This window comes from Zonotrichia albicollis, chromosome 6 (assembly GCF_047830755.1).
Source record: "Zonotrichia albicollis isolate bZonAlb1 chromosome 6, bZonAlb1.hap1, whole genome shotgun sequence".
In the NCBI taxonomy this organism is placed as follows: domain Eukaryota; kingdom Metazoa; phylum Chordata; class Aves; order Passeriformes; family Passerellidae; genus Zonotrichia; species Zonotrichia albicollis.
In genome coordinates, this window is record NC_133824.1 from 7,797,939 (window position 1) to 7,809,284 (window position 11,346).

The 11,346-nt window shown below is 45.2% G+C and overlaps 1 protein-coding gene across 2 annotated transcripts in view; it reads right to left on the bottom strand.

Moving 5' to 3' along the window:
• C6H14orf132 (chromosome 6 C14orf132 homolog) overlaps nt 1-10,692 on the bottom strand; it is a 34,514-nt gene extending 23,822 nt beyond the window's left edge. Inside the window, exon 1 of one of the 2 annotated variants that reach the window (XM_074542403.1) lies at nt 10,380-10,692. In XM_074542403.1, coding sequence (XP_074398504.1) covers nt 10,380-10,409 — 30 coding nt within the window. In that variant the 5' untranslated portion in view covers nt 10,410-10,692. The remainder of the gene's footprint in view (nt 1-10,379) is intronic. The other variant, XM_074542404.1, reaches the window with a different exon arrangement.
• Nucleotides 10,693-11,346: the final 654 nt, after the last annotated feature.

The following is an 11,346-nucleotide window of genomic DNA, read 5'->3' on the forward strand; positions in this document are numbered from 1 at the left end:
AAGGGTCACAGAAATAATGAGCTGGCTCCTGGGAGCTGGTCGGCATTCTCTACACCAGTTCAAATTAGACCATGTTGTGTCCTCAAGGAAGACAGCAGTTTGGCTAAACCTACCTTTGCTTCCTCCTCCCATTTCCCTTGACTCATCAGCATGACCCATGGCATATGCTGGCACCTGAAGGCTTTAAGGCACAGCAAGGGATCATTATCATGGCAGCCCAGACTGCAGCTCACATCAGCACATTGTCCTCTGCCTTCTCCATGCCCTCCCTTCTCCAGACATGCACCGTGCAGAGCAGAGGTCAGGAGACAAATGTTTTAGAGGCAGCAATGTTTATTTAGTCATCCAAACACCAATCTTTAAAGTGTGTTAAGGGTATTATGTACACTAAAGTGATAAGCAAGATGTGCACCATGAAAACTACCCATGCTGAAAACTGCAGCTGGCTGGGTAAAGAAGGTTACCTGTGAAAGTGTTAAGGACAGTTGTAAGAGAAGTCAGGAGGTTCATGTCTCTTCTCTCACTTGATAAGATTACAGGAGAAATGAGTTGCAAAACTACCTTGGAGAACAAGGGAGAGAGCAAGCACAGCAATTCAATTTCTTCTGCTTCTGTTTCATGTCCTTGAGAAATGCCAGAGAACACACCAGGAGAATAAAACATCTGCCACCCTGACAACAAATTTCACTGCCTTGCTCATCTGCATGGTTTCACCGCATGCTCAGTCAGACTGCTCAGAGACCAACACAGAATGAACCATTTCACAGCCTGGATCCTATCACAGAATAACCATTTGGCATGTCTTTATGTTAATAACCACATATTTAATGAAGGTGACCCTTAGGTCTGTAGGGGAAGGGTATCATAGCACAGGCAAAGAGAGAAGAGTGTTTGTGAATGAATTTTCAGCATCTTCCGCACAAGTGACTGCTGGGCTCAGCATTTAGAGGAGAATTCAGAACTCTTCAGATTGAGATCGTAAGCTACTCTGCTCTAGCTGAAGAACAACCAAAATACAGAACAGAGCAAATGAGGTGACATTTCCATTCCTGATATTTAGATTCTATGTCAAGTACCACCAATTTTTTACTAACCTGCAGCCCAATAAAGACATACTAACAGGCTTCTGTCTTTAGTAAGGCAACTGGAAAGTTTCTGCCCTGTTGCTTACAGTTTCAGTGATTGCAGCATTTTAGTTGCTCCTCTGATGCATTTGGATCTCTTGTCCCTCAGCAGGAGAATTTTTACACTTTCATCCCCATCTTCCAGAACTAAAAGATTTCTGTAGGACTTGGACTGGACCTAGTGCAACTATAGCATCTGAAATAATTTTCAGAAGGTAAGGATGGAGGATATGAGAGACAAAGGAAGAAGGTACCCAAAGAGGAGAGTATACCTGAGTTGGAAGGAAAAATTCTACACAGACAAACAAGAGAAAAGTTGTGAGGAAGCCCCTGAGAAAGATCCATAAAAAACTTATGTGGTGCGTCAAGGAGGGTAAGGTAGAAAGCCAAAAGGAGAAACCCAACATATTTCAAGTGGAGCTCACTTTTAAAGAAGATCCATTATAACACCTCAAAATGGTTTGGCACTTATAGCAGATTACCAAGACATTTAATTATACACTTCATTTAAGCAGAAGGGGAGTTCAGAGAATTACACATTTCAGGCATACACTTAATTAGGGTCCAGATATTTAAAGGAGATCAGTTGCTCCATGTCCTTGGGTTCAGCTGACATCTTAGAAATCCTTTAAAACTTTTAATTTTAATATTTTTGTTTCTGCATTAGTCCCATTGTTACTTTTTCTCTCTGAAAAAAACCCTCTACACATCAGTCAAAGAGACACAGGTGTCTTTTTTCCTTCCATGCAGCAACTCTGGTATTGGTCTCTTTTAACAGTCACAGAACCCAGCACACCATCCCACATTTTGCAAATGCTCTCCCAGCTGTTTTGGCAGGAAAAAAAAAGCCACAGTGGAAGTTTGGTTTTTGTTTTAGTTACGCAGGCTCATTCCTAGGGTGTTCCGCCTTTTGTAATATTAGAAAAGCTTACAAACAAAATTACAACAAACAGAACCAGCTGAGGTTAACAGCTTTTAATATTATTATTTTTTAAGACATTTCCACACGAGAGACAATCACTTTGTAAAACAAAAGGAAATGGCCCTGCATCCAGCAGCTTGCTTCATAGAGGGGCTGAGCTTTTCTGAAGTGACCGTAATAGTAATGATTTCTAATTAGCTGCTGCTTGGCAGGTTTGGGCTCTGGCAGCTAACAGGAGAGTGGAATTCAGCTAAGACCAAAGATTCAGTGTCAGAGTAGGTGTCATTTCAAAAGGCTGGTGCTGTGAGACAGACTGAGAGCACCGTGTGGGTGTGTGGGCCAGCGGGGAACGGGCGGGCAGCGAGCACCGATCACAGCTCCAGTTCTGGCTGCTGTGTGCTCGTGGTTGTACTCACAGGGAGAGATTGTCACCCTGCTGGTCCCTGTAGTCCTGCCAGCATGGAAAGAACACAGTCAGTAAGTGCTCAGCTCCTGGTCTTTGTGTCACAGCTGGCCATGTCTTCTGTGCCTAATCAGTGCCCAGGCCTTCCTCACTGCAGCACCAGAGGCAACAGGACTGCACACCCTGACCACACAGCACCTTCAAAAAAGATGTCAAGCAGTTCACACACTTCATTCTGCCCCTTTTTTGCTCCAAAGTGCTCATAACTTGCATATGAAATGTCAGGATCCTGTTTGCCAAAGGCTTCCGTTCCACGGAAATGGAACAATCCCAACATGTTAACCAGCACATGAAGTAAACAAGCCACTGGTCAAGCCACACAACTATCATCAGTTTATAACCAATTTTCAAGGATCTTCCTTTCATACTTCAGCATGTATCTGCTGGAAAAAAAAATTGTTTATACCAATCACAGAGAGCCATCAGATTTTCAAAAGATACCTTTAAAACTCATCACTCCTGTGAGAAGAGGATGGGTAATAGTAATTCTGTGTAGGATACTATACTCATCAAACCAAGATGTCTGCTGAAACAACAGACAGAGCACTACAACAGACCTCACTAGCTCAGGCAGAAAATGCAATTCATGACCAAAAACACTTCCAAAGAAACTAAAGTCCAGCAGATTGGATTGCTGCTGTAATTTTCTGCTTTCCACATCACTGCACTCCATTGAAATGATCTAATCTTTTATCAATGATTTAATTTGATGGTGTATGGTCGCCAAAGGATCACACTGCTTTTCTTAATCCTATATAACCCTTTGAATAATTTGGAGATTTTTGCTTTTGTCTGTTATGAGAATGAGGTTAGGAAGATGGTGAAACTAGCTTCCTAATGGCCAGCATCCATTCAATTTTCAACAAAACTTAAATCAGAATTTTCACCCACATGTTTGTAGCTCATCAATGAATTGAGAAATTCATCTGAAATTAGCCAAAACCAAGATTACACCACCACCTCCACCCAATCTATAACCAGTTAAGATTTTCCAGCCTATGGATTCTGAGGACTCAACTGGGCTATTCAGCTGCTGCCCAGAAACTCCATTCTCATCATGTCTCCCAAGAGAATCATTGCTCAATGTAGGACAGGGTTGGGTTCTTACTGTTCCAGAAAAAACAGGCACCTCACCAGCAATTGGCATGAATGTAGTGCTGCTTCAGTCTTCATTCCTCTTACCTGCCGTCTCTAGCTATTCTTTGTGTACAACAGGACCACAGCTACTGCTGCAATAAAGAGTTGTGAAATGCTTTATGTCTGTAAAACATGTAAATGTCTTTGCTATTATATTACAACCCTCCTTTCCACATTCAACAAAGATGGAAATATGTGACGTCTGCTCTGTGGAGTTTTTTAGCATATAACTGCTGAAAACCATGTAAATTTTTTCAAAAAATATTAAGTGTCACAGAATTACTCTCACAGTTAATGGGCACATGAAACACAAATTATTTCCAGTTTCTTCTAATCCTTGTTAGGTGCACAAATACGTGTGCCACATCCTCCTTTCCCTTTCCCATCACCCACCTCCTACCACATCCTCCTCTTCCAACATGTAAGAGCTCCTATGAGAAATTAATCATGCTATTAATTGAGGAAAGCACAGTCACTCCCAAAACACTTAGTCTCAAGCTTCCCTGAATTAATAACATGACCAACAGTAGGTTTTCTCTTGCTCTCCTAGGATATTTTTCTATGAATTGCAAAGCATTCTCTCTCCATCAGTGCCAGGCTCTAAGATGCCTCATTTTCAGCAAGTGGACAGTCCTGCTGATGTTACTGGAACAATATACACGTGTTCCAAGTGCAGTAAATGTTTAAGTGTTTTGCTGGATTGGAATCACTGCTTTTAACATCTTTTGACAGCAATTACAAGCAGAATCCTGGAACAACAGCCTCCTCCAAAGTGCAGTATCAACACTTTATAAAAACAGTACGCCCAAATCTCCAATGAATTTTCAAAAGCTTTGCTGGAACAGAAATTTCTACTATACAAGACTTGGAAATGCAGTCTGCAGTGTTACTGCAGTGATAAGAAAAGTGAAGGGATTCCTCTTGTTCCCCACACTAATAAAAATCTAATGCAATTGTGCCAAGCAGCCAGCAGAAAGAAAATGATTCTCACCTCAACTGTTGGCAACATCCTGGATGAGGGCACTGATTTCTGCACAGAAACCAGGATTTGGGCAACATCTGGATTATACAGCTGGACCCTCTGGCTGTGCTGTACCACAGCAAGACATCAGGACTTAAGATTGAACCAAAGCATCCGGGAACTCCTTAGTTAAATTCACATCTGCTGGTTTGATTCTATTTATTATAAGTCAGGACATTCTGGAAGAATCAAAGAATGCCAGAGAAAATGACTTTAACCTTTGGAAGAAAGTGGAGCTGGTAGAGCAATGGCTAGTGCCCTATTATGCAGATAAGTGAGCACTGAACTGGTTATATAAAAGAATGACTACAAGCTCCTAGCTAATATTATTAATGTTTAATGATACAGATCAAAGAGGTTTTGTCTTAGACTATAATCAAGGCAGTTTTTGACAAGGAGTTGTTCATGCATCTTTTAATCCCAACTCTCCATTAGTTTGGCAAAGAGATTGCTTTTTGGTGATACCACTTTTTACAGAAAAAACCAGTCCTAAGCAAATGTCCCAAACCAGTAATGTGAAAGCTTCCAAATGGCCACCATTCAGCACTGTCAAAAACAGACTCCCCAAGTGCAAGCATGGCTGAAAGGTCTGTCTGTCTGTCTTTCTCTGGAGCTTTCTTGGCAGCAGAGAATGGACAAACAGACACCTGCAGCTCATGTTGAGCAAGTAGCCTGGATTCTGTTTTGAGCTGGTGGGAATAACCTACCCAAACCACAAATCTAAACTCTCTTTTTTAATACCTTCAGATTACCTTGCTGTAAGAAAGAGTACAAGCTAATAAAGGCTCTCAACCCCTCAGAGGGAGAATAGATAAAGAAATAGCGGGAAAACAAATGCAGTTATTATCCTGCACTCTGGTTCCTCTGTACTGATGCAGCAGAGTACAGCAGATCCTAATTGTGCATCCTCTAACATCCAGAAATCTCATTAGAAAGGAATTAAGGGATACTGGACCTATGTCTGGGATTTCTGGAAATGCAGCAGCTCTGTTCAGGTGGCTGGGTGTCCAAGAATGCCAAGCACACCCTCTGTGCACACACTGGCCTTGCAGCACACACATGGGCTGTCCTTGTCAGCTGGAAAATGTGAGTATAAAGCTAGTGAAGGGTCTGGAGCACAAGTCTGATAAGGACTGGCTGAGGGAGCTGGGAATGTTGGCCCTGAAGAAAAAGGAGGCTTGGAGGAACCTCACTGCTCTCTACATCCACCTGGAAGAAGATAATAGCCAGGTGGAGGTTGGCCTCTTCCTCCAAGCAACAAGTGACATGGCAAATCTGAAACAGCCTCAGGCTGGGCCAGGGGAGGTTTAGATTGGATATTAGGAAACATTTCTTCATGCACAATGTTGCTACATGTTGGAACAGGCTACCCAGGGAAGTGGTTGAGTCACCACCCCTGGAGGTAGCTAATAAATGTGTAGATGTGGCAGTTAAGGACATGGTGTAGAGGTGGACTTGGCAGTGCTATGTTAGTGGCTGAAACAGATCTTAAAAGTGTTTTCCAATCTTTAAGTGATATAATGACAATGACGTTATGATTCCATAAGTCAAAATGAAAGGATATTTTAAATCAAAGCTTGCAGAATCTGCTGTTATAGTATTTTCTCAATAAATAACTTGCATGATATTATTGACCCTACAGGAACTGAGTTAATCCTGTGTATTCCAGGGCTTTTCAGAAGTTATATAGCTCTTAATAATGTATGTTTCATGTGGAACCAGGGATTGTTATTCTCCCAATATGGTTTCTTCAAGATGCAGCAATGACCACCTCCCTGTTGTGGGGAAGGTGATCTGGATTACTGTCAATGCAATGAAAGGCTTCAAGTGACTCGAATGATCACTGACTGGACGTGAAATCCTAGAAGAGTAATAGAGAACACAAAAGCAATGAAATTATCTTTATTTTATAATGGTTTTGCTTTCTGTACCCAACTTGCTCATTTGTTTCTCTAGCTCTTGAAGCATGGTATCACTTTTCATGTTTAAAACAAACCCCTATTACTCCAATTGAAACGAAAGATTATAAAAATACAACTTTTAATTATTAAACTATACACAAAGAATTCAACTTCTTGCACTTCAGATCCTCAGAACCTGTTAACAAAGAGGTTTTGAATATGGAGAATCATCAACTATGTATTATTTACTCAAAAAAAATCCACAAAAATACCCATACTCCCAAGACTCTTGCTACCTTTTCCCTGTTCTAAACATAAAAGAAGAAAAGACCATTTATCTGACAATTAAAATTATATTTTTACTGTAGGGAGACATACCCGACCATAAAAACACTGCAAATTAAGGAAATTATGACTCCATTTTCAATATGAAACAGAAAACACAGGAAACAGTTCAGGAAAATTAAATTGCAAACATAAATCTTAAAAACGTATCAGTAACATTATGGCTGCAGGTGCTGCCCAGCTTATATCAATTTGGACCATACTAAAGACCATGACATCATTTTTTATTTCTCTGTCTTCCTTCCCATTTTTTTCCCACTAAAAGCTTCTATTTTTTTTCAGGTTGAAGACATTTCAACCCTGCTCCCATTAACATTTTTTCCTCAGCTGGCTGTTAAATCAATATTAATTGTAGCCTGTCAGAAGCAGGGAGGGGGCAGCTCATCCCTGGGCATCTGGCAGCAACCCCCTAACCCCTGACACAAGCAGGGAGTGCTCTTAGCCTGGATGCAGCACTCAGCACCTCCCAAAACCAGGCTTTTGTGCTGCAAGCAAAAGTCTCTACCTATGAGAAGTGGCTATTTCTGAGGTTACCTAGACTACAAGAGCGCTCTCAAATCACTGAACACAGAAATGAGGCTGTCACACAACTCAGCAGTGGCTGAACATCTCTGGCACAGCATCCTGAGATGTACAGCACTACTTTAACTAAAATAGGGATTTAAAATGGAAACCCAGTGCTAACAGGCTTTGACTAGGTGTGATCCTGCTCATTAGCACAAGGGACCTTAAACCAAAGCCAATTAGAGCACCAGCAGAACAGAGGACACCCAAGCCTGCTCAATCAGCTACTGACTGGAGATGAACACACTGATGCAAAAGGGCTCATTTAACAACAGATTTAATAGTTACAGTCAAAAGCTGTTCTTCATGGCACAGCTAATAAATACAATATAGCTGAGGTGCTCAGCTGGTTGCTCAAGCTGCACTTAGGAGGAGGTCAGATTTTAACTGTTCATAACACACTGAGGCTGCCAGTGGTGACCAAACTTACACTCTGCTCCTGTGTTTACATCAGAGGGGCTCTGACATACAGGTCATTTATGCTGTCTCACAAGACATCCAGCAAAGCCAACTTGGGTCTACAATGAGCAGTGCAAAGGTGTGAAAACACACAAAAGCAATTTATAGGAACACAAATACTCTTCAGTATCCTGTAAAAAGAAACTAACTTGAGAGGTAACCACTGCTTGTACGCCTTTAAGCATCTCAGTTTAGGTATTACCTACTTTTCTACAAAATATTAATGTGTGTGGTATTCATCAGGTAAAATGAGATACCTGCTGCAGGTGGATGATAATGAGAGTGATAGCAGAGTATCTTTAAAAGTGATTATGAGCAGGAAGCACAAGCCAATAATTCTCTTGTATTCTCACTCATTTGTTATTGAAGATATCTCACTGGACCACACCACCAGAGATGCTACAGAAATGATTCAAACAAAAAACCCAAAAAGATATAGCAGCGAAAATAAAATTGAAGAAAAGCAGTATCTAAATTAAAGAAGTGTCACACTGGGGTTAAATGCCACTATGGTGACAGGAGTGGAAAGGGCTGACAGTTCAGAAAGGTACAAGAGGCCTGTGATGGGGAGTAACAGGGGTAACTGCAGCCTCTGCTGTACACAGGGACCTAAGAACTGAGATAATTTCCTTCAGTAGAAAAGGAGCCCAGGAAATCCTCTTTTACAGCTCATCAAAGGTTAATAATTACACAAATACCCCCTGGAGGAATCTCCCACATGCCCTGTGCAGACCCCATGAGCTCTATGGCCCTACTGAGAGGGATCTGACAGCCCTGACTGCTTCCCACCATCCTCATCCAAAGGGCTTTGAGGCACACAGCTCCAAGGTATTCCAGCCTTTCTTCCTGAGGTGTACTGCCTTGCCTTCACCTCACACTGAAACAAAAACTATCAATTCACACTTGTGACAAAGGAAAACAACAAATTAACCCAAAGGATCAGGGAGAAAAGCACATTGCATTAATAACCTTAGGAAGTGTAAGACAAATCTGCACTGGGAACTGTTGAGAGAAGCAAAGCAACAGTGCTTTGTGACTCTTGCAACACACAGAATTATCACAGAAGTTATGCAGAATATGGGACAACATGAATAAGGGAGAGTATAAAAAAGAGAATGGGCAGCACTTTGGCACACTCCACTCTGATTATGGGTAAAACCTGCTGCTGTGCTGCACCCCTGCTTCTGTGCTGTGGGGGCATTCCCCTTCAGCTCAGGGCTTAGGGAACAAAAGATGGACACAGGGAGCTCACTGACTGTGCTGGGAAGGACCATAGCAGGAAAATGGTCTGACACCTGCAAAATTTCTTTTGAATACTCCAGTTACCAGGAGGATCTCATATCAATACAAATTATGCTTTCCTCCCCACTGTGGTTTTCCTTAAAAAAATTCTTAGAAATACATCCAAAGGGAAGAGATGCTTGGACAGCCAAGTGCTACCTTCAGAAAGGCAGAGCCTGACACCCCTTCAGAAGTAGATTTTAGGAAGAGAACAAGACAAAACAGCCATTGCATTAATGAAGCAGAAAAACAGCTCTGGGATTAGATTTGGTTTCCAGCTGAAGTTAGCACTCAGGCAGCAACAGTGCAGAAAGGCATTCCTGGCCCTACTCCCCCTCTAAATGGTGGGTGATGTTTTTTGGCAAAATCACAAATTATTGGATCCAAATTATTCTTGAAAAAGGCCAGTTACACTTAGGTACCCACATTAATAGAAGAATGTATCCTGGAAAAGGTAATGGATGGTCAGTGAGTGTGGCTTTGTCTCAAGCACAGCACTTTCTGTTAAAAACCCAATTCACCTGGATTCACCATGATGATTTTTGGCTTTGGGTGGCTTATAGCCACTACATACTTCTCTGTATATTAAGCATGAGTACACCGAACACCAACACCCACAATCACGCCTCGAGCTGGAATCAGAACTAAGCTGCAATTTAAAAAATTTGTTCATGCGAACAGAGGAGTATTTCTATACACGCCAAGCTGCATTCTGTATGCGTAGACAACAACTTAAAAAAAACCCCAAAACCACAGCTGCACATACAGTCGCAGTATGGAATGGGGAAAAAGAACCGAGAAATCGCATCTCCGATTTCCATTTACAGGCGGTCTGGGAGGATGGAGAGATGGTTCCCCGCCTCGCCCAGCCCGGAGGCGGGCGGGGAGCGGCAGCCGGGCCGGGCCCGCCGCCGGCCGCTAACAGGTGCTGCGCCCCGAGCTGCGCCGCCAACTTCTCCTCAGCAGCGCCAAGCCGCCTCATTTTCCCCCTTTTTTCCCTCCTCCTCGCCCCTTCCCTAAGATGCGGGGCCACTCAGGTTTACACCCGCGCCACGCAACTTTGGAGCAGAGGGGACCGGAGCGGAAAGCAGAGGAGGGGATGCGCGCCCGCCGCCCCCGCCCGGGCTCCCGTCCCGCCCCGTCCCGTGCCACCGTCGCGCACCACCTGCGCGGCCATGAAGGAGAGGTCCATGGTGCTGCTGCTGGAGCTGCTGGCGGAGCTGGCGGAGGTGCTGAGGCTGCCGCTGCCGCTGCTGCTGCTGCCGGGGGCGGGCGGGGCGCGGGGGCGCGGCGCGGGCACCGCCTCCCCCAGCAGCGGCGGGCGCGGCCGCGGCAGCGGAGCCGACACCGGTACCAGTTCCAGCTCCGGCGGCTCCCGGCACGGCCCGGCCCGGCCCGGCCCGGCCCGGCGCGGCTGGCGGGCGGCTCAACAGGGGGCGGGGGCGGCGGCGACCCGGCCCCCGCGCTGGGCTGGGCTCGGCCCGCCCCCGCGGCGGGGGGAGGCCGGGGAGGCTCTGCCTGCCCGCCCGCCGGCACCTGTGGGGCGGCCCCGCTCCCCCTCACGGCCAGCACCTGTGGGGCGGCCCCGCTCCCCCTCACGGCCGCCGGCACCTGTGGGGCGGCCCCGCTCCGGCCCGGCCGGCAGGAGCCCCTGGGCCCCGGGGCTGTTTGCCTACGCGGAGCGGCTCCGCAGCCCGAGCCTGGGTGCGCGGGCACGGCCGCGGGCCCCGGGCTGGCTCCCGCCGCTCGGAGCCGATGGCGGGCCGGTGCTGGGGAGCGAAGCGAGGGGCGAGTAAAGCAGCGAGGGCAGATGCGGCTCGGGCGGCTTGTGCCGCTCCTCTGCATCACTCGCGCCTCTGGGGATGCACACCTGGCGGCCACACTGCCAATGCATCCTGCTAACCCTGCCCAGCTTGCCGATCCATCAGCCTGGTTTTAAAATACTCGGTTTCTCCTGTCACCACGGCTAAAAAGAGCTCCCGACGGCTCAGTGTTACGCCTTTCCATGGCTAAGCTGTTGGAACTTTATTTTCAGCTTCTCTCCTCCTTGTTCCCAGAACTTACTGTTCATCAATACACAACAAACACATTTTGTCCCTTTTCTTATGCTTTTCTCTATTCCTCACAGA